Raw genomic sequence first — 27772 nt, forward strand, 5'->3', positions numbered from 1 at the left:
AAAAAATCACTTTCTTTTTTTCTATATACGTGACTTTACCGCAAGAACCAAAGAATATGAATTCCTGCAGTCACGAAAGTTTTAAGTCAATTTTTAAAGTATTTTCTGCCATTACTCATCTAACTTTTGGCATACTTACATGAAAATGAAAAATGACATACATTTTATATAATTTAAGTAAATGTTAATAGCATAACATCAAAAACAGAATCTTAAAGCAGACAGTTTATTTAGGAAAAACAAAATGCTGTTCAAATCACAAGGTACAATTATGACTGAAAATCAATAGATTAGCTCTGCAAATTTAATTTGATGTTGTTTTTGTTCTCTATAAAATATGCTATAGTCCATTTTTTTATCACATGTAAATATTTGAAATTGTAAATTATATGTATATATTTTAGCATTTTTTTACAATCAATTTTACACTTGTAGTTTTTATGCAAAGTCAATGAAGAAACATTGGTGTATTCTCAATAATGTACCAACATACACTATGGTTGAATCATTGTAATTTTTAACATCATCATATCAAAATGTCTAAGAGTAATTCCAAAAACAAGGGCAAATAATATATATTTTTAAAACCATTAAGATTCAAGTAACAACTAGGCTAACAAGACAATGTTCAAGGCCAGTTCAAACAACCTAATTCTAAAACATCAACAAACAAATTATAACATCAATAACATCAAAACAAGACCTTATCGTATCTACAATGCCCTATGTCACCCATATTTAACCTAAATAAATGTAACAAAATCGTTAACTTTAAAAGCATGTTTAATAATTAAATGTAACATCATTTATATTCTAAAAATCACTCGTTTTTGTTGGTACATTCTTTACAGGCTATAAATAATTTCCATGGGAGTGCAACGCTGGCAAAAGCCAGATATATGAGATGGAAACAAATGAACTATCTTAAATCACAATTGTGAGCAATTGTTAATGTAAAATAAAGCACAATATTTCATGGTGCTTGGTTGTAACGAGTTAAAACTCGTGAATTTAATGGACATCTCAACATACCTTTACATGATATCGAGGGTGAAAAGACCCACATGTATTGAAATAAACATTGTGGTATAAATATAAATAGATGGGTTAGAGCTAACCTATTGTGGTGGCATATTATTTTCAATCAAGAGTCATCATTTGTTCTGTCTCTGCATAATTGACATACAGACTTGCTCTGTTCAATTATTGTTAAACATTCTGCGACTACATGAGGCACGTAAGAAGAATATTCAGCATTCAAATCACTGGGTTATCCCCTTCACCCTTCACACGTTTGTTGTCAGACTGCTCAGTTAATTTATTCCACTACTCCGTCACTCTATTAGAAATTGAGCTACTGAATAAAAGTCTGTCGTGCTCAAACTTTAGTACCATTTAGGTTTTCCTATTCACTGCTCAAAGCCAAGCCATTGATTTTGCCAAGAAAAATAGGCGAAAAAACAGGTAGGAAAGCACATGTTTTATCTCCACCAAAGAGAGCGAGCAGAGAAAGCAATAGCAAGTCCATGTAGCCAGCAAGCGTGAAGGCCAGCACAGAAGGTGTGCAAGCAGAATACATTACCATATTTTTCAATTAAGACGACTTCTTAACCGTGCATCAATTCAATGCAAACACTTATTTGAAACTTGACAGTAATTAAAACCACAGGCTTAATTTTTTTCTGAATAAAACATTGGCAGTTTTCCCCCTACAAGATTAAGTCATACTTATGTCATGGAACCATATGTGAATGCACAAACGATAGTTTAATTATTAGTCTGCAGAAGGTAATTCATAGCAACATCAAGTTCCCACAGGCAAATAATTAACATGAGCTTCGACACTGCCATATACAATAGGTGACACCACACACAGGACATATATTACTGCACCGTACCGCAGCTTGATTTAGTGGTCTTCTGATACACAGCATTACAATTGTTGAATAAAAACAGCAATAATTTAACATTTTATAGTTTACAAAGCTATACTCTTTATCTCACCAGTCCAGACATACACATGGTTGTTTCAATGGTGCATTCAGTGGACCAAAAACACATGTCCTTTGTTTAAGTTGGCTATGAGTAACCTGCAGCATGTGCACAGAAACTGCAGTTCGATTTTGAGAATACATTGGTGTGAACGTCAAGAGGAGGCTTGGATCCTCTGTGTTACCCTTGCACAAAATGTAAATGCTCCATAGGAATTGCCCAAGAGCTGCAATAGAAAAGAGAGTTTTATTTTGTTCTGAGGTTACACTAAACCAAGGCGTCCCCTTGTTGCAGGCTGGATGGACACACAATGTTTTCCTTGCAAAAGTCACAGGGACTTTTCCCCATGACACCTTAGCATCACTCTCAATGCAGTAAAGACACTGTTCACTTGAAAGGCAGTCACCTCTAAGTTACTAAAGGCAAGACACCAAGAGGAGGCCTATGAACGTGAGAGCGGCAACAAGGGATACGTTTATTCAACCCAATTTGCCATTCTCACATTCAAGATGTAGATGTATTCGATTTCAAAGCTCTAAACCAAACGGAGAGAGGATCAACTTAGCTCTAAGTAAATTTTACATGTCAAATTTGGCAATGTCTCCTACCCTGTAAAAAAAAACCTCTTGCCCCACTTTCATAATCTCTCTTTCAAATGTTCCTATTGGCATTGCCTTCATGCCCCCTCCCATTAAATGGATATCCTCACTTCACCAACTCAGAGTCTCCTACTCCTTTTCCACTCTCCCCTGATTGATTTTGGCCATTGTTAGTGCTCTTCACACAAGTGGTAAAAAACAAGGCTCTCAGGAAACCCTAACTGCCCTGAGTAAAAAAAAATGGGACTTTGTGTCTTACATCTCTGGTACCTGAACGAAAAAACAGGATTCGTGATTTCAAAATGAGGGCATCCCCTGCTGAAACCCAAAAGATGTAGCAAGACAACTTAGAGTATTTGATAGTTCCAGGCACTGGTGCAGACAATCTAAAAGATCAACAAAATGCCCCAATTAAATAAAGACCCACATTTCAGGTCTTTAAAATGCCAATGTCTAAAAAATATTGGATTTCATGATCAAAACGGATTTTTTCATATGGGTATGAAATGCAAAACATATTCTAATAATATTTAGTGGAATTCAAATGCAAAAACACGAACACAAAAAGCACCAGGATTTTCTGATGTTTTTGTGAATTATGTTAACAGCTTAAGAGCAACACCATCTTATTTGCCTTTAAAAGGATTTGAGCAGGGCACTGTCGAGCACCAATGCAATGGAACCACATGAGCAGATTCTCAAATCCTTTGAGGAACGAATACTGCTGCTGACGATGGACTTCCTAACTCCAATGGATGGGACGAAACAGATTTTGCGCTCAGGCGTGGGCCAGGGCAGGGTGTGGGGCCTCCCGGCGGCCCATCTCCTCCAGCACGCTGGCCAGCGAGTCCAGATCCCCATCCTCCTCGTGCTGGGCCTCCCACAGGTCCAGCACCACACCCGTGGGGCTCCCTCTCGTCTCGAAATACTCCAGGCACCTGCTCCACATGCACAATGAACGCGCGTTTAGAACTACAACTCACATCTGCAATGGGAGGTGCAGTGCAAGAAGAACAAAGCACTTTTTGAGATACCTACTTTTGTTTTCACTTTTTTTCACAACGTGACAAAAAAGCATGCCAAACTGCTCTCATCCACTTTTTATTCCATCATTTTGACTTCGGTTCACCTTTAATAGTTGTCCTAGGTACACACATTCGGTTGTGTTTTTCAGCTGTTCTTCCAGCAAATAAAATAATTGAAAGTTACCATCCATGGGACTTTCAGGCACACTGCCATAGCATGCTCTAGTTAGGTCACAGGGCTCGCTGGAGTTTTTTCACGACGAGAATTCCACAACGTGGGACACCAGTGGCTGCGTCTACGTCACTACACACAGCGCAAGGTGCAAGCCACTCCACACGAGTCTGTGGCCACCTGTGTATGGAGGGCAATTTTAAGTTGCATTAGTTGCTGTAGGACGAAGGGCCAGCATTTGAGGCGAATGAGCCAATTTGTTTAGTTGTACAAATACATTTCAACTACCCACATTCCGTGGATAGATATTGTACAACCCCCCACCCTCCCTCCTAATATATACACTCATTGCTAAGATAATGCAATAGGGATATGATAGAAGTGCTACATCTGAAACATTCCACATTTCCTTCGATTAGGTCACACAGAGAATTAACAGAAGCTTTGTCTGTGATCTTTATATCCCCCCAAGCACGGAAACACTTAACAATGTCTGCAAATATTGCAATCCGCTGAGAGTTAAACGAGCCAGAATTCCAACTCATATAAGTGCAAATTACTTTCAGAAACCGTTGTTTAATATTTATATCTGAAACTTTATTGTAAACATCCATACTTGCAGCAATGCGGACTGTATCAACAATGTAATATTTTTTGTCTTTCATCGAATACTCATTTAAAAAAATAACCTGTTATAAAACCATCTTATTCATGTTTTACAGGTGATTTCGTGCCAATATTTCATATCTTCACTGTATTTCTGTCTATCTCTAAAATGGTTATAAAACGAGCTTGGATTCACCCACTTGGTGAAACAGTTTAAACGTCACTGACGAATCACGAGTGGCCTCCCCATAGAAATAATTGGGCCAGCTAGGGCAGACACCACTACGAACCATTCCTTAGTAACAGCTTCAAACGTGCAGCCACTCACCCGTGTGTCCTTTTGCCGATATCTTCTGATACTGCCTTCCAATTGACCTATCCCCAAACATCCTCCTACTTGCATCACTGGGTCTAAAAAAGAAATAGTTCAAAACTGGCCAAGACTGATTTTCTCAATGTACTTAATTATCCAACATTTCCCCAGCAGCTATTCACTTGGGAATTGCATGCATACTGTCTTGCACTCATTGACAGGAATAATTCATCTTAAGACGATGCACTATAAAAGCACACAATTTCATTCTTTACCACTGGGTGTTTTCTGCAGGATAGTATATGCAAATAGGTCATACTGTATTGTCAGGCAAGGCTGCACCCAAGAGATTTCTAAATTGGCAGGCTGATCCGACGAAATGTATACAAACGAACGAGAACTCTCACAGACCAATATATTTTCAAAGCGATATGAAGTTTTTGGACGATTGCTATTTTAAGAATCCACGGCTGGTATATTGTTTTAATGAATGCATACAAAACTGACAATGGAATGCTACAGGCGTCACAAGTTGTCAGGATGTTTTGTTCCAATATTGTTTTCTCACTGTCCTTCCACTGGTCTGCACCACAATTAGTAAATCACAACGTGTCTCCCAATACATCTTGTCGCTGATATTTTGAATTAATATGACAAATGATTAATCTCACAAGCAGGACACTCGGCAAATATTTAAAAACCAAGGATTAATGATGAAGACATTCAATAAAGATGATACATTTAAAGCTTTAAAGATGACACGATTGGAGATGGATGTTGATGTCTAGGTACTGACCCATCTCCTCCGAGATCCTTGGTTTGATCCAGGATCAAAGAGGGTAGATCAGTAGCCTCGTGATCAATGTGCTCAACGCTGAAACACTCTGAACAGGATTGGCAGCTCAAGTAATTCAGTGACACCATAGAGCTTTACTAAAGAGCCGCATCTGCAAAGTGGGCATTCAACGCTCATCTAAGATATGTGTTCCATTGCCATATTTCAAATTAAAACATGCAAATATATTTCAAGGATCTAAAGGGCAGGAACTATTTTAAGATGTGTATGCCTTCCTCACTAAACAGTTACTTGCTCAGCAATATGGAAAAATATATATCAATTTACAATGATTTAGTGTCCAGAAGATATTATAAGGTACCTGATCAAGGACAAAAGCATCACTTCACACTTGCATGAACAAGACAACAACGCTGACATTATTTGACAGTTATAACATTGATAGATATAAAGAAAACATGTATTTCAAAAATGTATGAATCACGCTGTTGGTAATGAGATAACAACAGCATTTATGGAAGAGGCAAACAGAGCTACGTCTAAAATAACAAGCACACATTAAAAGTCAAAGCATGAGGTCTCAATAAATGAAAGCAGGAAACGAAAGAAAATACTACCTTAAATCATGAACGTAAAACAGGATAAAGTAACAAAATCAAATATAGATCGACCCAGACTTAAGCTGATCACTCAAGTGTCCTGGACTCCTAAATGGCAATGAGGAAATCACAACATCCAGCCGCATTCAGAGAAGATGAGATTCGTCCCAGACTTCATTTTTCAGCCCTGACAGTTGAAAAAAGCTCTTGTTCTCTTCCCAACAAATTGAAGGAAAATGCAATCGAGACCAAGCTGCTTTACTCTGCGAAGTCCACACTCCATCTTTAACAGACGAAAGTTGGCCTCTCTATCACCAGTACTGTACTTATGTTATTATGACATAAGATGTAAAGAATAAACAGAAATTACTGAAACCACTCGTAGAAAACATGTTTCATGTAAATGTATGGCTGTGTTTACCGTTATCTTACTATAAACAGCAGCCAATGCAAGGTACGTTATGAACCCTTAATTTAATTAAACATAACCATCTTTCAATGTATGCTGTGTCCTATAGAATGGTTGTACAACAAAAGCTGCATAATACATTTGTAAAACGTGAATCTGTGGGAAAAAGCTTCCAGGCCAACAGAAAAATATCGAAGCCTGTTCACATTCCATCCAGAATTACCATGAGAAGGTGATTTTATGGTTGACCCTCATTCTTTCAAAGACAATATATTTTTCTATGATAATGAATGTAGGTTAGCCAACTTCAAAGATTGGAAACAAGCCATTGTGACCCATTGCTTATAAATGTTGTTAATCCGTGGATCAATACATCTTCTCAATTAACTAGTTTTTTTCCATTATAGGATAATTTTCGTATAGTTTTAGATACTTCTTGCTAATTACACTGTGTAACAAAACACTTTATTGTTCCTGGGTAGTGTTATTTCCTATTTGCTTATGCCTCAGAAGTACAGAAAATGGCTATTATTCCCAATAAACTTTACTTTTGTGATCAGGACAGTGATATTTTTTAATTGACCTATTTTCCAAAACATTCCAGATAGATTCAGTGCTGAGTAAACTTGGAGTAACTTCTAGAACATTCTAGAACTTTCCAGAAATATAAACAGTTCAATTTAGTTCCAGCTGCCGAAGCGGATACATATCTGCATTTTTCTGAGATGGCATCAAGAGGCTGCAAGCATCCGGCAGACACATTTTGCTATGTCTGTGGCCAATTTATCAAGACAAGAGTGAAAACGTCCTTTTTGGAAGCATCTGCTAAGATGTGTGAGGCCTACAAGGCATATTTCGGCATGCCTGTCAGGGATCAAGACAATTTTTGTTAATTGTAAACGTTTTTAATAAAAAAATGTTTTACAATTTTCAATGTGATTGAAAAAATATATCATGTATGAAAAATGTTGCGAGAATCTCTTACACATTAGTAATGGGTGAAATAAATGTATTTTTGTAGGATGGTACAGAGGGGAAAAGAGAGCCATGAAGTTCACTATCCCAAGAGTTTGGTGGGAACCCACTGACCACTCAAGCAACTGCTACTTCTGCATGTTGGACCCTTACAAACGTCGGACTGGCAAGAATGCACCTGCTATCACGTATCCGGACCTTCCTTCATCCATCGCCCCGGTGCCACACTGCCATGAACTCACCATACCCACTCCTCCGGATTGAGAGCAGCAAGTCAGATAGCGAAGAAGACGTAGATGCAGATGTCAATTTCAGAAGTGGAGCTGAGGAGAGAAACCCATACTACCCCACCCAAAAAGACCTCAACGACTTGATCAGAGATCTTGGTCTCACACCAAGTCCAATGCCGAGCTTTTGACGTCTAGACTCAAGCAGCGGAACTTTTTGGATGAAAGCATGCAAGTTACAGATCAGAGGAAGCGTCACCAACCTTTTTGCAGTTTCTTCACCCGTCAAGATGGGCTCTGCTTTTGCCACAATGAGACCAGTCTGTTCGAGGCAATCGGAATCGCCTGTAACCAGAATAAGTGGCGCCTCTTCATTGACAGCTCATCCAGGAGCCTCAAAGCCATGCTGCTCCATAATGGTAACAAGTAACCGTCTCTTCCCCTGGCTCACTCAGTGCACCTCAAAGAGGATTACAACGTCATCAAGACCTTGCTGGTTGCCTTGAAGTATGATGAGTATGGCTGAGAGGTCATCAGAGACTTCAAATTGGTGGCATTCCTGATGGGTCTCCAAGGCGGTTTTACCAAGTTTCCCTGCTATCTTTGTCTTTGGGACAGCAGGGACACCAAGGTGCACTACCACAGGTGGGACTGGTCACAGTGGACTAAGTTCTCTGTGGGGAGGAACAACGTCAAGTGGGAGCCACTAGTGGACCCCCAGAAGGTGCTGATGCCACAAGTGCACATCAAATTGGGCCTTATAAAACAATGTCAGAGCTGTAGCTAAGAAGTCGGCAGCCTTCAAATACCTTCAAGACTTCTTTCCTAAGCTGTCTGAGGCAAAGCTCAAAGCCGATGTCTTCATTGGACCACAGATAAAGAAGATCCTGGAGAGCAATGAATTCCCCAAGAAGCTCACTAGTAAGAAGAAAGCGGCTTGGAACAGCTTTGTCGCAGTGTTTCGTAGCTTCCTGGGCAATCACAAGGTCGAAAACTATGTGGAGTTGGTTGAGAATCTGGTGAAAAACTACGGCACAATGGGCCGCAGGATGTCCCTCAAAGTCCATATCCTTGATGCTTATCTTGATAAATTTAAGGAGAACATGGGAGCATACTTGGAGGAGCAAGGCGAGCGCTTCCACCAGGACATACTGGACTTTGAACGCCGCTACCAAGGACAATATAACAAGAACATGATGGGAGACTACATTTGGGGGCTGATTCGTGAAAGTGATCTACAGTATAATCGTAAATCTCGAAAAACTACTCACTTCTATATCTTTTGTAGTAATTGTTGTATTACTTTAGCATAAATACATCTTTACTTTGATTCATATGTTGTTTTTTGATGACTTTATGTGAACGAAAATACACAAATTCGCCCGTTTTCTCATTGAAAATAGTTACATTTTTCATTATTTAATTGTTTGTGCGAGGTCACACAATATTATTATTTAAAATGCGTATGTTTGTACTCGATAGCAGAGTGTAAACAAGGCAGCTCTAAACAGGGAAGGGAAGAGTCAGACCTGAGATCGAAAAAGAGGAAAAGGTAAACAGATAAGACAATGGTCCAGCTCTTCCTAAAAGTGAAGTGGCCATAGCAATCAAAAGGTATGAAGACCAGGAACGGAGAAGGAATTAATGGAATGGCTTCAGAATTGATAAAAGTCTTAGGTGAAAAAGGGATACGTGATTTGACTACACTTTGCAAATCGATGTGTGGTAGAGGAGAATAACCGACAAAGTTTCTGAACTGAAAAGTTATACCAATGTCAACGAAACCAAACGCAACTGACTTTTCACACTTTACAGCAATTAGTTTGTTGCCATGCATGGTGAAAGTTATGCAAGAAATAATCAGATCCGGGATGAAAAGCAAAGCAGATGCCGACATTGCAAAGGACAAATTTGGGTTTTGGGAAAAGATGTAAAACAACAACATTTTTAATTCAAATAAATAATAAAAAGACCAAAGAAATAAGTATATCAAAAAAAGGAGGAAGATGAATGCATATTACGTCTGTAAGCAGCAAGCTCGAAGATGTAAAAGAGTATCACTACTTGGGTAGCCTTATCATATCGAGTTCGAGATCAATCAGAACCAGGAGGCCTTCAGAGAGAAGAAGATTCTAAACAAAACATGCTGATGGTAAATTGAAAACAATTATACAGAGCTACGTCTGGAGTGTGGCAAGATGTGTGCCATGCAAAAGGAAGACATTTAGAGGTTGTAAAATTCCAAAAATTGAGATTTGGAAATAATTATGAAAATAAGCTCTCTCTCAAATTTCACACTTAACTTCTAATTTAGCAATCTTTGGAAGAACGTAATAAACCAGGCTATGCGTTAATTGTGTGTTGACCGACTCTCTGGGTTGCATTGCATTACATTTCCAAATTTTACCAAGTTTGTTTTATTAAGTTTATTTTTTCTCTCTGTGTCTCTGTGTTGTCTCTCTAGTAATTCCTGCAGTCGCGAAAGCTTCAAATCTCTCATTGACATGCTGATTTATCTACCCCCCCTCTCTCTCTGCCCCCCTCTCTTTCTAGTTAAGGCCTCGACACAGAGTCGTTGTTTCTCTGTGTGCCTATGTGTGTCTCTCTTTGTGTGTCTTTGTGTTGTATCTCTCTGCTTATGTGTCTGTCTATGTGTCTCCGTGTCTGTGTTTTGTCTCTCTCTCAAATTTAGCACTTTTTGGAAGAATGTAATCAACCAGATAGGGTGTTGACTGTCCTGTTAGCCGACTCTCTGTATTGTATTGCATTATATTTCTAAGTTTACTAGGTTTGTTTTCTCAATCATTCATACCTGATGATGATTGCTTGTGTTGCAATCGAAACGTCGTATTCTATTATTTAACTTATTTTCTTTCTATCTGACTTTCCCGAAAAAACCAAGAAGTAAGATGTCATAAATTTACTCAGTCTGTTGGGATTATTTTAAGGACAGCACTGTATAATTATGCATTGCTGCATTTTCACAATTGCGAACAGTTATGTTTCGGCACGAGCGATATGGTATAGACGTGCTTTCCACAATGTGAGGTGCAATAGTCATACTGGGATGAAACATGGATCAGGACCACTGTCCAACCAAGATCTATAATCTGGGATTGAAGTGGCAATATGGTTGTGGGGTGCACACAAATGCCTTGGGCTATTCCAGTATTGACACCCGGATTAAGCAGTGGTATATGTAGGTAGTATGTGCATGGGGGGGGGGGGGAGTTCGAGAATATGTAGCACGTTGGTCTTAACTTTTCAGTGTATAAATCGGCTCACTTGCCAGCGAGGGCTACAGAAAGAAATTTTGACTGGGTAGTATTCCGATGTAGCAAATCTGGTTTAACGGTTAAGATTGGTGTGAAAGCCAGAATATAAAAGGTCACGCTACACTTTGCTCTTTTTATATTCTTTGGGTCTTTCGGTAAAGTCACGTAGATCGGTTCAAAGAAAAATAAAAAAAAAACTGCGGGTGTTTCGATCGCAACACAAGCAGTCGTCTTCAGGAAAAGGAGATGACCGCTTGTGTTGCGATCGAAACGTCGTAGTTTTTGTTATATTTTTTTTAACCTATCTACGTGACTTTACCGAAAAACCCAAAGAATATGAATTCCTGTAGTCACGAAAGCTTTGTCACTTTGCTCTTTGGCAATGGTTCGAGGGCTTTAGCCCATTGTGCAATTTATTTGTTTATTTTGAAATCTGTTGGTAGCTTTGGGTACCCTATTTCTCTGCTTGTTATAGTTTTGACTCTCAAGGGAGTAAGGGCAATTGTAGGAATATGAAATACTTGGGAGGGCACAGGAAATATCAGATAGGTTATGAGAATGCACACCTCTGTGGGCCATCCACTTCTAAAACAACACAATTTAATGATATAATTTGACATTTTAAGGAGTCATTGTATGCAATCCATACTGACTTCTGTTTCTGAAGCACAGTCAAATACAGATGCATTCATTGTTCAAAAAGTTTACCTAATCCACACTAAAGACACGACTTAGCTAGTCTCCAATCAGAATAAACAACACAGTATGGGGGCTTAGTTCACTGTTCGTTAAAGGTTGCTGGATTGAAAAGATGTGTTAAAAAATACCAATTGCACCTTTTCCATCACATGGAAATCTATTTCCTGAAACATATACTCTATGTAACATTATAATAATTTTGTTACATTTGGTATCCGAGCCATTCTTATAGCACGAGGCTATCATGAACGTGTTGTGTTTCACAGGCACGGTCTGTGGCAGCTTCACAGTAGGGGGCAATGTTACTGTATTTAATCCCATTTGAGTGAATTTGTGGGTAACTTTTAGAATTTGGAAAATGTGAACCATGATGCTAGCACACAACGGCCCTACTTATTTAAAATTATGTTACAAGATCGGTAATGTCCACTGTGAAGCAGATGGTGCGTGTTTCATGATGAATACACCCACTGAGTCATAACCAGGATGGCCTTCCGGATTCAAAGCACGAACCTCTGCAACAAGCGAAGAAATGGGCTACTGCTGGGCTATGTCACCGCAAAATGTTGTCATTGATACCATTACACTTTCCCAACACGATCATTTTTATTCATAATATTAGAGCCAACCCTGCCTAGGCTGAAAAAAATATATTTTATTTTTGGAGCAGACTAGAATATAGTGCTATCACTAGATATTTAGAGTATATAGCGACCACTACAACACAGCTCTCCTAGAACTTCTCATATGATTGGTTGAGATAGCCTTCTATGATTTTGTATTCTAATTTGAAAAAATTACATTGTGCCTACATGAATATGTGTGTGTTTAAGCACATCAAACCAGTCGTGCATATATCATGTACTACTGCAGTGAATTCATAAATTCAAATTACCCTTGTAAACATCAAATGAATAACTTGACATTCTGCAACAATGTTAAAAGTATAAATACAAATAAAATACAAAAGCTGAGAACCTTATTAGCATAGTTTTTGATCATCATCTACCTCCATGATTACCATATAATTTCATACTCAATGTAATGCAAATGATTATCATTATCTATGGCAATTCCACTTGCATAGATACATCCCAGGCTTCCAAAATTCTATCTCTAGGCCACAGTTTGAATTCTGCGTCGCACACATGCATAGCATCATTCTTCACCACCGTTATGTCCCTCTGATGTCACAGAACAAACATCAGCGCCATAGGGAATTCTCAGGAATAGCGAAGAAACCATAGCAATCTGGTTCACATAAATGAAATTACTTCTAATTTTCCAGACAGCATGGTTTCCCTTTGGGAATATTTCCTCTGTCAGGAACATGAATCCAGCACGATTGCCAAACACCTCGACATAACCAGACTCCATGAGTCCACATACAATTGTATTCTCTGGCACATTTTTTGTTGGAAAAACATTTTTGTTTGGAAAAAATGTAAATGGAATCAACAACAGTGGCTTTCTGAAACGAGTTTCAAAGTTTTAACGTGTACACTAACAAACCAAAAGAATACTTTCAATGACTCACCTGTTTAACTTGCAGCCCTATCAACATATTCAATTATATTCAAATGTCCTATATTTAATCAAGTGATAGCTTTATAGTATGCAATGCAGGTGGCCTTGAACAAAGCAATGTACTTGAAAGGGAAATTGGCTTACATATTGGTGAATATTATTCATTTGATGAAATTCAGTTATAGATCATTTCCTTATTTATAATTTAGGCAGTAACATTGTTATGATAAAAATAAAAGATCCTGCATTTGTGAATTATGCCCCAAGGTCTTTAGCATGTTCTTTACCGGTTTACGCACACTGGTAATTTCCTGAAGATATTACTAAGTGGCTGCTAGAACCAGACTGCCTCAGTAGTGAGTGTGCTAGGCACTAAGCTGTCCAACCACTTAATCTTAATTGCTATTGGGTCATTAGTACAAGTATGGAAAATTGCCTCTGGTGTATTTTTCCACTACTTAACTTTTGAGAGCATTTACCACGTTCAATCAATATTGATCCGCATTGAAATGCATTAGAAAAATAATAAAACAAGTAATGAAATGTCACTAAACCTCACCTTAGAATATACAAATGTGTTTGAATCAAATAAAAAATGCATTAAAGGCCAACGTGGAAACGCTTGGCCATTCTCTTGTAATATAATTGGTTGTGTACTAAATCAAGCCCGCATTTAGTGGTGTTACAGTTTGCGCACTTCACTTCAAGCTCAGTGACCTGAATTTGATTTACTGACTTAAAGGCTAACATCAGTGATAAGTGGTATCAGAATCCGTCCTGGGCCTCCCCTAGATTGCCTCAGTGCAGTGTGTACACAGCAGTGGGAGACAGGACCTGGGCATAGTGGTAGCTATACCAGTACCTCTTAAAAGGCGCTCACTAACAGCACTTGCGTCAATAATCTGCATTTTAAATGGAGAATATATTTTTTTAGTATGGGTATTTGTGCGTATGTATTTCCGTGTGTATGAAAATAATGATACTTAGAACCTGTCTTGGACAAACAATAAATTCAATGATAAATTGGTGAGCCATTACCTGCAGCAACTAAAATGGGCTGACTGTTTCATGATCAATTTTGACTTATGCGTGTTGGAATATCTGACAGAACCCTTACTAAACCGCTGTATACAGCTTGAAAGGCAATCAAAGCCAAATAACTCAACTGACAAAACAGAATGCAGCACTTCGCCATTACCTCCTGGAAGCGGATCTGCGATAAGATACACTGCATTTTCCAGTTCCCTCCATTGTCCTTGCATTTGTGAAGACGAAGTAGTTCTGTGATGTTCCGAATTGACTGGGAGAACCAGAGCAGGCCATTAAATTTTTGGACCCAAAGCAAAAACACGTGGGGGCTGGGGAGCCGGCAAATGGAGTTTCTCCCTCCCCCCTTCCCCGAGTCTACTAACACCCACCGCTTTCTTCTCCATCAGCAGAGGAAGCAGCCACCACTCATTACCCGAGCCACCTGCACACCTGCCAGCGTGGTACAATACGGCGGTGATAAAACAGATAATCGTGGGAAGTCGAACTCAGCGGTAAGCGGTACAAAGGGCTATCAGCAGGACACGTTTTTACCTCTTTTGTGTGCACGTCCGACAACAAGCGGTGTTTTGGACGGACGTGGCCTCCGCCTGGGCACTTTACCGACCTATTTTCACATTGCGCTGCAGCAGCAGCTGCAACATGAAACTCACATTGCGATTCATGGCAACAACAAAGAACATGACAGCAGAGACCTGTACATTATTGTTTGCCGTGTATGTGGCTTTGCTCCTTGGTGGAAGGGATCTATTGAAGAATTACTTCAAACGATTAGCCAAATACAGTAATTGAAACAAATGTCTACACATCCTGGGGCTTTTCCTGCCAAGTAAAAAGAGGGGAATATGAAAACACCTTTTGTTGGCTTCTTCATAGCCTTGCACAAAAAACCGTAAAGTTTCGATTGATTGTGCAAGAATGTATTATTCTGCAATGTTAAAGAAACTACAAAATAACATTTCAGAAAAGTATCTTCATGTTTCACATTTTAACACCCATTGCTCTGTCAAGGAATGCACAAATACAAACATGCTCTATTCCAGACAGTTTCACTATAGCATCGGCACAACAGACTATTTAGCTCTTCCCAAAGTCAACGTCCCACAGAGACGCTTTCTGTTCTAATCCTAAAGAAACACCATTACCAGAGCTTAAGGTCCATTTATTGCAAATACACAGGCTTGCATTCTGTGTATCTCACACGTACATTGGTTGTACAGAATCCAAGGTTCATTCTGTTTTGGTAGCTATTGATGGATTTGAAAAAAAAATATCCTTAAAATGATATTTGTTTGGTGCGTTAATGTAAACGGGTTTCTAATTATTTATTGATGCAACTGTATCCCTCGTACACTGGACCCAGTTTTTTTTGTTATAATGTAGACAGCTGCTAGCAACACTATCACTGATAGTGTTGCAGCAACATGGCTGTCCGTAGCATGTTCCCCGTACTTTGAAGTGCAATCCATGTCGGTATGAACATGGGGAATGCTGCTGCCGTGACATGGCTTTAACAGCAGACAACGGTGTAGCAACATTGCGTTGTACAAAAGCCTTCAGCTTTATTTCACACCACTGGCTCCAAAGAACTGCACGTGTGGCCATTTTGCAGTTTGGGGCCACCAAAAAAAAAACTGAGAACACTTGAGCCAACATTATCAATGTGGCAAATATTGATGACTGATAGATACTCTGCTCGTCCGAATAAGTCTGAAACTAGTCGACATCCGTTGTGTGTGTGTGTCACTGCGATGGCCATATTTTCTAGAGTTTTTTTTTGCTTGGTCGAAAGCGACAAAATTGCCACATGTGCAGTAAGGCTGTGAGCTTCTATGAGTGCAATGCACATCTTAGTGTCTCGTTAAGTATTTTTGTTTTCCAGCCTGCATTAATTGTTTTCTGTTGCGATGAGTTTTCTCGTCATTTATAGACTGAATGTGTGGTTTAATGCCAAAACCATTAGCAAGTTTACCCAGATGTATAAAATGGGTATACCACAGTTAGTCGATCCCCAGATTGTGTGGTGGGATAAAACGTGGGTACGAGCGTACTCCCACCTAATTTGAAAACTAACTTATTTAGAAGACATTTATTGTGTTTAGTTTTTTTTGTCCTTCCCCCGCACCTCCAATTTGCACGGTTGGCTACGTACGATGCGAAAGAAGTTCAACATACACATGTACAAGACATCTGGCCAGCTCCCTCGAGTCGTGGCTCTCCCACAAGCAATTGGTTTGTACCTTCAGCTTTCAGTTTTTACTGTATAATCAACCCCCGCCTGTAGTGAGGCCACCCATTCATCATGTAACGCCAGTAAAGTATACCTTGGTGTGGTAATTATTCCCTAATCTCCAAATTGCTATGGAATACAATGTTGCTACTCGGATTCCTTAATTAAACACAGCCAGAGGAGCGACCGACTCCAGTGAATTCACAATTACCTGCCTATTCCTCAACTAAATAGACTGGTCACACGGCCTTGAGATTCCACTCACCCCTCTGATGTAATTTCCACTTTTAATGTGTTCACTCATGATGTCTTAATCCTCCAATCTCAATCTACAATCACTGTCTTCTAAATTGGAGGTCGCTGCTTCTCCAGTGCTACTTCTGGCATGCATTTTTTCCACACACCCACCTCTGTATCTTTTGTTCTTCATACTTGGTTTGTCGAGTTGTAAATGTATCGCTCGCCAAGTGTGCATATGCCCGATTTTGGCCGATGTCTGTGTATATCTTAAAATGTCGTTCCTCATCTCCCTCAAATATTTCCCTGTTATGAATGTGCAATATCCAGATTCCAGAACCATCATGCCAACTAGATGCTAGTTTGTCCGAGTGCAATCGTGGGTAACAATTTTATGGAAATAAAGAAAGTACTAGACAAATGCCATATTTCTACATTTTGACACACTATACAATTAAATTGTGATGTATTGTTAAGGAATGCTCTATGTGTGTACATTTCCAGCCTAAAGTCATGCCAACCATCTGGTCTTCTACGACAGTATCTTATATGAAAATGATGCAACTTATTTGCTACTATGGTACAGCAATGTATCTGCCAACTCGACTGGTTCCCAGTCAATTTGTTACCAAATACACGAGTATACAGGAAAAAAAACACTTTGGCGGTTGTGTATGGACAGTGTAGATAAGCACTATATTTGCAAATGCATACAATATATAGTAATTGGCTAAACCGTATGTTGGACTAGAAAATGTGTGTTTGCAGAGTGCATGACTCCGTATGGTTAACTATGTTCTCACTGCAGCTGCTGTGACATAATCGATAGGTATAATGAAATATGAAGACCACTCCACTCCATGTTTAGCTAATATTGTGCAAAAGGGCACGCTATTTAAAAAAGCCCAGCTACACGACTTGCACATGTTTCAAAAGCGTATCCCGCTACGACATGTGATGTGTCATGGCCATATTAGCTACCTGCAGTCAGATAAATGATCCCAATTAGCGGAGAGAGGTGATCTTCAAACCAGTTTAATATTCCATTCCCGAGAATTCCAGTCTTTCTGTGAACAAAGCTGACAAATAAAATGGTTTAATTTAGAAGCGCTGCAACGATGTCTCCAGAGGATCCCCGGATGCTGTGATGAAATAATATGATTGCGAGTGTCCACTTGATTTTACTGGCAGCACGATGTTATACATGTACTGCCAGAAGGTAAGAAATGTATACTGTTAAAGGGGTGACTTTGTGAAGGGTGACTTTATGAAGGAAGACTGTGTTCATGATGTCTGCCTGCTTAAATCGGCACGACAGCATTCAATCAATTGAAAGCCTTTATCCGTGATTAAAAAATTGCCAAGATAATAATTGAAATTGTAACGCACACAGTATTCACTCATTCTGGAAGGGAGAGACTCAAATACGCATAAAGGCACCAACAATTCCCCAATATATCTGTCCATTATATATTAAAGTGTTAAAAGAAAAGTCAAAAGAGCAAGGGGGAAACATTCTATCCCATGCAGATGTCTCCTGGCGAGCCAGAGTAAAGCTCCTCGACGCACATGGGAAGGGAGTTCCACAACCTTTTACAATCCACCAACCCTCGCCTCCTTAGAGCCGGATTGCTGGTGTACGCCACCCGGCTAAAAAGTGTTCGTTCCCGTCAAAATATCTGTTCAAATGCTAAACTAAAACAAATGGAAACTGTTGCAGTAACAAGAATATAGATACTAGGAAAAGTATTACCGATGAGCATAGAACATGTATGAAAATGTCATATCTCTTAGGTAAAGTTACATTCTTTAATAAATGATGAAGTACCCCAGTGCTTCTATCGTTGTTGTCTTCTATAATTTACAGATTATCTTTTCACACAAGATTGTGTTGATTAACTTTGCGCACTATGTATTTATCTCAAATCCACCCACTGAATTCAATTATATGTCTCCAGTTAAAGTAAGAATAAAAACAGCACAAACATGTTCCTTAACACCAAAATAATAATAAAAATCGTAACGCACATCATTGCGATGTTGTTGGTTTTATTAAATGAATAGTGGGTTCAACTGAGTCGCAGACGTAGACTTTGGAGGCAGTGCATTTATTTATTTCCAACACACGGGGTAACTTCCCCTTAACAGAATAACAACCTCGGGTGGTAACCACCCGGCTAACTACACTAGTTACCACGTAACTGTTACTACGGACCCGGGACCAACAGCATCTGCCCGGATCCACGTGCTGGAAGACTCGTAGAACGAAGATCGTAGACGAAGGGTTCTATTCCCAGGATGAACAACCCCGGTCCCTTCTTCTTGGTTCTTTCGGTAAAGTCACGTAGAAGGGAAATTATAAAATAATAAAAATAAAACATAATAAAATAATTCTCACGACATTTCGGAGGCAACACAAGCTTCCGTCTTGATACAGCTATCGTGCTGTGACGGTTCCACCTGAAGACGGAAGCTTGTCTTGCCTCCGAAACGTCGTGAGAATTATTTAATGTTTAATTTTCATTATTTTATTATTTCCCTTCTACGTGACTTTGCCGAAAGAACCAAGAAGATGAATCCCTGCAGTCACGAAAGCTTTAAATCGAAATTGAACCCCGGTCCCTCTTGGGACTCGGCTTCTATTCTCTGCGGCGTGGCCGGCTCCGCCCTTGGCCACGTCCACCTTCCAGAACCATCGGGAAGGACCTGGGTCCCTATCATGTGACCCCCCCCTAGCCCCCTCTTGGGGGCCCCTCTGTCATCTTAGCCAGTCATGGCCTCACACGACCTTCCCCTTTGGTCGGCACCCACACACCGTGTCCTGGAGGGACGACAATGCACTTACAGCATGGTGCCATCCAGCGCTATTACTCAATGCACACCGTGCCCCTCTAGGGCCGGTACTACACCCACAGCATGGTGACATCCAGCGATGTCACTACAAATGCATACATCTGGTTAAAATATGACATTACTTTCGTACAAGATGTTCTGATTTGAAGTTACACTGAGTAGCGTGTATGCTAATTTCAAACTTAGCAATGCAATTCAAATTCATCTTCTGAATTCACCAAAATATGTAATTATATTTGAAGTCACCATGCAATGATATATTCTTACAAGAACGATTTTGAGGAAAAGACTCGTGGGATAAATGTTACTGTGCATTTTCTCCCAATTTATTTGTGCCCATTGTCATTGTTGTCCTGTTCTTTGTGTTTTGAATTGACTTCTCAACTTGATTGTGCATAATTGTATTTACCACTGAGATGCTTTGCTTGGAATACTTTTCTCCGATCGAAATGTTAGTTTTATGATTTTAAATTCTGCAGTAATTTTTTATTTTCAAGTAATTTGTTTGTGGTTTGAGGCCTCGGTCTTCATGGTGTGTAGTGGTTTGCGGTGTTGTTTGCATGAATTATGCTATATCAGAGTATACTATTATTATAGCTCATTTAGTAGCTCTATTATATTCCTGTATTGATTTGTTTGACTATTTTTAGTATTGCAGCTTCTGATGTGTTCATGTATAATGCATTTTCTCTTTACTCACATCATTGGATAAAAGTGCCAGCATCTACAAATGCAGTTTTTGAATTTGTATACTGAATCCATTTTCAAACTTTTGCATTGTACAAAAACAAGATTATGATGGTGATGCTATTTGTAGAACAATGTTGTGATGGACATTCTGCCATGAAAATGAAAGCGAAAAGGCAACATTGATGAAGCTAATGTTAAGGTCCAATCTATATACATGTGATTAGAGCAATTTTGAATTGAGATGGCTCTGATGTTAAATGATGGTTGTGGTCAATACAATGCAGAATTCCCATTACTTGTCAAGGGTACACTTGTTTGAGCAGGGAAATAGATGGACTTTAATCTATGCATATTATTAACATGCATACTTTTAGGATGTATTTTATCAAACGAATATTTTGAAGTGCAAAATTATAACTTTGGTTTGCAATCAGAATATTGCTCTAATTACACAAACAAGAGGGGTGGAGTGGTGGCCCAGTGGTTATCGCATTGTGCTATGAACCATTCAGCCTGAATTTGATTCTGAGCTAGAGGTATTCGTGGCAATTGATAGCTGAACAACACGTGGTCCCCCAAATTCACCCACCTGTACTGAACAAACAACCCCCATGGACAGCATGGGATGAATAAGATTTAATTCCTTGCCATGCCATCAGTTGCATTGACACATGTCGGATTATTACGAAATAGAATTAAAAGGAATTATGTTTTCTAAATAAACTATATTGCAAAGGTTTGTTTCATACCTGCAATCTGTATTTTTTGTGAAATAGCTGGGTAATGTAATGCAATGCAAATGAGCCGTTTTAACTGATGTGACTTAATAAAGGTAATGCGATCTGGGATACAAATAATTCTGAATATTCTAATGAAGAATAAAATCATAACTTCGGCAACCAATATTTATAGTGCCCTGTGGAATCAAAAGACACACAAAAAGCAAATATGATGATTGGGTACCTTTTCAGAACTTCTAAGTACACGTACCCCCACTGTCTAACCCCAAATAAAGCACTTACAGAGTTTTGGGCAACTCTTTAATCAATAAGGAAGATTTTTAATAGGGTAATTCCATAAGAGTAACGCAATTTTAACTACAGTTACATTTATATTAAATCATCTTTACGAGAGTTATCATGAACCTGCGTCACAGACAGACATCACTAAAACATGGACGCTTTAAACTTTAATTGGAAAGCCTAACAAATATATGAATCCATGCTTTTCAAAACGTAATTTTAAAACAAAGTATTGTACGTGAAATACAATGTTCTTAAACACACGAACACACGCAGTGAATAATTGATCACCCAAAGTTAATTCGACAAAATCTGGCTGGAGCACACTGGCACGAGCATGACAGTGCGGACTATGTTCTGAACAGGTAATGGGCGCTAGCTGTGACCTCGCATTCTGCATGGGTAAACAACATAATGATAGGCCACCGCACAGGCTCCCCGTGCCAAGGGGAAAATCTGCTTTATTTTGCCGCTAATGGTCTGGAAAGTACAAGCAGAGAGGGACGGTGTTCTTTTCTAGCACAGTTGGAGACAGAGCAAGGTTGGTTAGAACATGGAAGTGGTTTTTCGATAAGATAATTTTTCCCATCACAACCATCTGCTTTCTGGAATCTAGAGTTATTTACAACTGCCCTGGAATTATTTCAGGAAAACACAATTACTCTACTGGGAAAGTAAACAAGCCAGTAGGGTCCCACTGATAAACAAACGTCTAACCAAGGCTCCCAATTATGTTTGAGTGGCTCACACACTAATATCTTATTCAATTTGTTTTCATAAATTGCTTGCCTAAACGTAGAATTACGTCTCGACACATATATATACTTTATTGTCATTTGACTTGCATAGACACATATGGATAAATAGTGTTGCCTGACGCATAAATTGCATTTTCTTTCAATGTGTATATATATGCACACCTCTGTGTAAATTTACTGCATAACCTCGTCACATTTATCTTAGAATGAGGTTTTAAAAGGTTTCTTGGTTTAAATCCCCAACCTGCTCAGTAAATATTGAGGATGCTCAGCGAGCATGCTATCAATTCTAAAGTAGGAAGTAAAGAATCATTGAAATTATGCAACATTATCGCTACTATCGTGACCCAAAGTATTGAGCTATCTGCAACTGAAGATTACGAATAATGGGTCAGCACTCATCTCCATTAGCAGTCCTGAACAATCCACATTTGCATAGTGGGTACCAGTCTCTCTCTAGCATGACTATTGTTGACTTTTCACAAAGTGGTACGAGTTGTATCCACCCCAGAGGAAATGTTAGGCTAACCATAACACAGTAATGGATTGTTTTGTTTATTTATAACTAACTCTTGTGTGTGTTCTGCATCATGAATGTATGCCTCCCCACACCTTTTGAATTAATGCCTCCCCACACCTTTTGGACACTGGGATTGTTTGACCATATTTCAAAGTGCTGGTTCTTCAGAATACATTTAGCAAAATTAACACACCTGGCACAGTATTAACAACACCACCGTCGTCGAAAGTTTATAGGTATATATCCCAAGATAAATGTATGCATCCTACGCTGATCACAAGATCATCACTTGTGTATACATTTTCCACAAATTATACATACATAGAATAAACAAGAAGATACAAAGAAATTGCATAATGGTTGGATAAAAGTGTGATGCTAATGCAATTACTATATGCGATGGCAAAAATACATTGTAAATCTTCAAGCGTGCCTTAAATTTGACATGCTACTCGTGGAACTCATTTTTCATGACAATACGTCAAGTATCATTCTCAAACACCGGATATTAAAGTATCCTATGCAAGGGCATTGCATGAAGAAACGCCCAAAGTTATGCAATAAGGAGAGAAGGTGAACTATTATCAGTTAATGTCCTATGTGTGGTGTGATATTGATTGCTGGAGTAAAAGTATCAATATTTATTAGATAACACACCCCTTTATGGAAATACTTGCAATTCTCAGTATCTCGATATCAAGGGAATCCGACATGTTTTATCCAGATATTGTCTCATATTCTGACTCCACCCCACTGTTCACACATTGGCTGGATGTTGTGGCACATTAACATATTTTAATTATCATAAGGGCTGTTATGGTTAAACTGAATTGTTTGAATCTCATAAGTACCTCCTATTAGCACAGTTGGCTACGTACGGTGCGAAAAAGTTCAACATACATACAAGTCGGCTTGCATGTTTTGGTAGTATTAATTGCCCGGGCTACAGATGTATGCTTGAAATTCAACAGCAGCCTTGTTATTATAGAAGGTGTAGAGAATACAGGTCACCTTTTGATTCCTGGTGATAAGCATTACCTCTGCATAATTATATCAACGACAGACTAACACCAAAACATGGGGATGAGCATTATGATGTTATTGATGGGGTTAATTGCGAAATGATAAAAAAAATCCCAGAACAGTCCATTTTGATGTGTAAATACTCAGTGGATAAATAATATTTATGAATAATGTTATATTGAAAACATCCATTCTCACTAAATAAGTCACTAATGATCAGTTAGATATATTTAATTGGAGCAATTCACAACGACATAAACGATTAAAATGAAAGCCAATATTAATCCCCTCGTGTGTAGACTTTCAGGAAGATTAGATCTGTTAAAAATAAAACAAATTCTTCCTTATTTTCAAACATAACACTGTTTACATTCAACATCCATTCTATAGGGGCCTTTCTACCCAAGGGTCACCCCATTGCAAACATCCGTAAGCTGCTACTATCACGTGATTATCATGGTTGCATAGTATAATGCTCATCTCTCACCAATGCACACAGAGCAATTCTATATTTTCCCGATAATTTCTGCAGGGAATTGTCAAAGTAAACAACCTGCTGCGTGGTATACATTCAGGCCCCTGACCGTTATGCACAAGAGGCTAATGTGTACCACTGCCAAATTATAAATACCAGATCTGAAAATGAACCATAAACAGACCATAACACTGTCAACAAATGTCCCCATATAATCAGTGCCCCTCGTTGCTCTTAAAAGTTAGATGGTTATTCTGCAAGGGCTCCTGCTTGATTAAATAAAGGTATTTGAATGGATGTGATCATAGTCTAAATATATTCATAAATATATCAGCAAGCACAGCTTTTTGTATGGGTATAGGCAATGCAGAGATTTGTTTTACACTGGACGTTGATCATAAACATCCTATATATTGAGGTTAAGTGGTAAACACGCTTTCACTATTTCACAAAAGAAACCATTGACAGTCGTACTGTTCATATATTAACCTTAACGTACCTTGTACATTCAAATATATATTGAACCTGCTCACACTGCACCCTGAGGAGCTCGTGCAAACGCTAGGCATTTCACATGAAAAACAGACTTCTTAGAATATTCCATTTTCCCTGGTGACCCATAGCCTGAAAATGCGCTGCATGCGTAGAGTGAAGCTATGACATGTGCAAATATATCTGCCGGCACTGTGCATGTGTTGATAGAGCATCTCGGATGTTTTCTTTAAAGGGTGCTTTGTGAGTGCACCGACAATCCTTCATTCGCCAAACGATTGCACTGGGAGCTTTGGCGCATGCAGGTGGTTGTCAGGCGTTCAAAAAAGCACGCACTTTGTCAACATGTGGACACCTACACATGCTGAGCTTACCAGCTCTGCTTCGTCAATGTGTAAAGCACGTTTGTAGCAAGTGGCTACACACGTGTGTATGTTGAACTTCTTTCGCACCGTACATAGCCGACCGTGCTAATCGGAGGTGTAGTAGGAAGTGGCAATCTTTTCAATAGTACTGGATATGTTTGACTGTTTCACCACGGGCACTCACTGTAAGCTCTCTTGTCATATATGCCTGCCAACAACGTGCCAGTGTGTGTATGTGGGTTAGATCCCCATAGTAATTGGTATTGGGGAGGCTTTAATAAGTGAAAATAAACACCTATCAGCACTGCAACAACCACCCAAAATATATACGTAGGACTATTTATGATAACAAAATCACAACGTGTTAATTTGGCTGCGTACATTCCCAAAGATGATTAATTCAGTGGGGATTTGCAACTGATTATTCATAAATCGTACAAAGTGCATCTACAGATTTAAAAAAATGTATAATGTAAGACTTGAAACTACAGTGGTACAATGGGGCAGACATGGTAATTTATGGGCTAAGCCAGCACCATTGAAATCCCAGGTTCAGATCCCAACCAGGTAGAAGAGATAAAGAGATAAAAACACGTTTTCAAGTGCAGCGAGTTGATGATTATGACGTAAACTTAGATTTTTTTTATTACATTGCCTAGGTTACTTTACGTCGTTAATATTCTAAATTAAATGTTTTGAATTTTACATATTCCTAAGTGTTGGGCCTTCATATACATTTTATTTTAAATTCACTGAGCAGAGCCACAACATTTAACATTGTAACAATGTAAATGTTGTGGCTTAGCTCAGTGCATTTTAAATAAAATGTGTATGAATGCCCAACACTTTTAACATTGTAAACGTTGTGGCGTTGCTCTCTAACTTACCAGTGTGCTGTACTAGTAACAAATTGTCCATATTCTGCTTACGTGACAAACCAGTACTAAATTGCAGAGGTGTGGACTCGAGTCATGTGACTTGGACTCGAGTCAGACTCGAGTCATGAATTTGATGACTTGCGACTCGACTTGGACTTGCATAACAATGACTTTGTCCCACCTATGAGATGTGGACTCGAGTCATGTGACTTGGACTCGAGTCAGACTCGAGTCATGAATTTGATGACTTGCGACTCGACTTGGACTTGCATAACAATGACTTTGTCCCACCTCTGCTAAATTGGCTATCGAGTGGTGGCGGGTTTAACAACGCATTTATATATTTACGCGATCTAACCCCTAAAAAACTGTATTATGGATGATATTGGTCGCGAAAGCCTACGTATTAAACTGTATAAATAAAGGTTAATCAATTCATTGATATTCACAGCCCTTTGACCACTGCTTACACAATCATAATTTAAACATTCTTGTCAAGTCTGCGTCTTAGATTTGCATCGAATGGTTTTGACACCAAAACCCACTTACATAGAAGGGAAACTGCGACATTGAGATTGCATGGAGAGAACAGTAAACCACAAATGAAAAAGGAGTCAGGCAAGGAAATTAACTTGCTCACCAAGGTAATATACATGTTATGAGATAGTCGACAAATTAGATTGGAGAAGTAAAATGTTTAAACATAAAGGGACAAATCCTGATTTTAAGTTTTCGTGACTGCAGGAATCCATACTCTTTGTTTTTTTCGGTAAAGTCACGTAAGTAGAAAAAGAAATAATAAATCACGACGTTTCGATCGCAACACAAGCAATCGTCATCAGGTAGAAAGATACAGCAGTAGAAATGCTGAACAATGAAGGGCTGTATCTTTCTACCTGATGACTATTGCTTGTGTTGCGATCGAAACGTCGTGATTTATTATTTATTTTTCTACCTACGTGACTTTACCGAAAAAAACAAAAAGTATAAAGGGACAAAGTTTTCGCCATCTCAGATTTGCCGACGAGAAAGTGTATTTCACAAGCAATAAAAATTTATTACAACAAATGGTTGAAGAAGTTCGCAAATAAGGCTGCAAAGTTGAACTCACAATAAATGAGCAAAACTAATGTAATGTTCAACATGTTTCCTAAACACAATATAAACAAGCAACAGTTAAAGGGACATAACTCATGAGCACAAAGGGATGCAAGCATTCAAAAAACTATCCCCTGTCATGCCAGTTGTCAGGAAGAAAGACAAACAACTGATATCATAATCTAAACCTTCGGCAGACATCTGAGCCTGTTAAATCTTGCTATGACTGCAAGTCACCTTGGAAACTATCTGAGATTAGCAGTGGTGGGGGGGGCACTGACCTCTGGACCCCCAGCCTGTGCGCCAGGAGCCTCCAGTCGTTGCCGCGGGGGTTGGGGGAGTCCAGGCTGCTGCACAGCTTCTGGCGGATGGAGTAGGGCAGCTTGAAAGCCTGGGGACCCACGAGGGCCGAGCCAGCAGAGATGATCTCGGGAGATGATCGGTCTCCATCTAAGGGTTCCTGTAAGTAGAAATGTTTATCAATTGGTTTACATTCATAATAGTATAACAATTTGTTTTTGATATAATGCCCTGTAAGCCTGGGTGTTTCAGGGCACTTTATACGTGATAACATTTACATTTAAGTAAAATAAAGCAACAAATAAAATACAGTATGACACCATTTGTTTAATTCGACATGATTAAAAAAAAGTATTTTAACTTTTGTAATAAATTGTGAATTATTTGATGGACAGAATGTATAAGTCTAGTGTCTTTTAAACTTCCCCTCATGGTCTCTTCTCAATGAAATATCTTCAATTGCACCTTTCTACACCATCTTCTAACCTGCAGACTTCAACGGCTCAAACTCCAAAACCCATTAAACATATTTTTCACTGCTGGTTTCCTTGATGCACTCGCCCCTCTGTT

General features: G+C 39.0%; 1 protein-coding gene across 1 annotated transcript in view; it reads right to left on the bottom strand.

Annotated features, from left to right (window-relative positions):
- Positions 1-212: 212 nt before the first annotated feature.
- Positions 213-27772, bottom strand: part of LOC144720660 (netrin receptor UNC5C-like) — a 141779-nt gene continuing 114219 nt past the window's right edge. The window contains exons 15-16 of the mRNA XM_078597583.1: positions 27184-27362; positions 213-3529 (exon numbers count right to left, since the gene is read on the bottom strand). Of these exons, the coding sequence (XP_078453709.1) occupies positions 3370-3529; positions 27184-27362 (339 nt within the window). The 3' untranslated portion in view covers positions 213-3369. The remainder of the gene's footprint in view (positions 3530-27183; positions 27363-27772) is intronic.

The sequence above is a fragment of the Lampetra planeri genome, chromosome 9 (genome assembly GCF_965212315.1).
Source record: "Lampetra planeri chromosome 9, kcLamPlan1.2.h2, whole genome shotgun sequence".
Taxonomy (NCBI): Eukaryota; Metazoa; Chordata; class Hyperoartia; order Petromyzontiformes; family Petromyzontidae; genus Lampetra; species Lampetra planeri.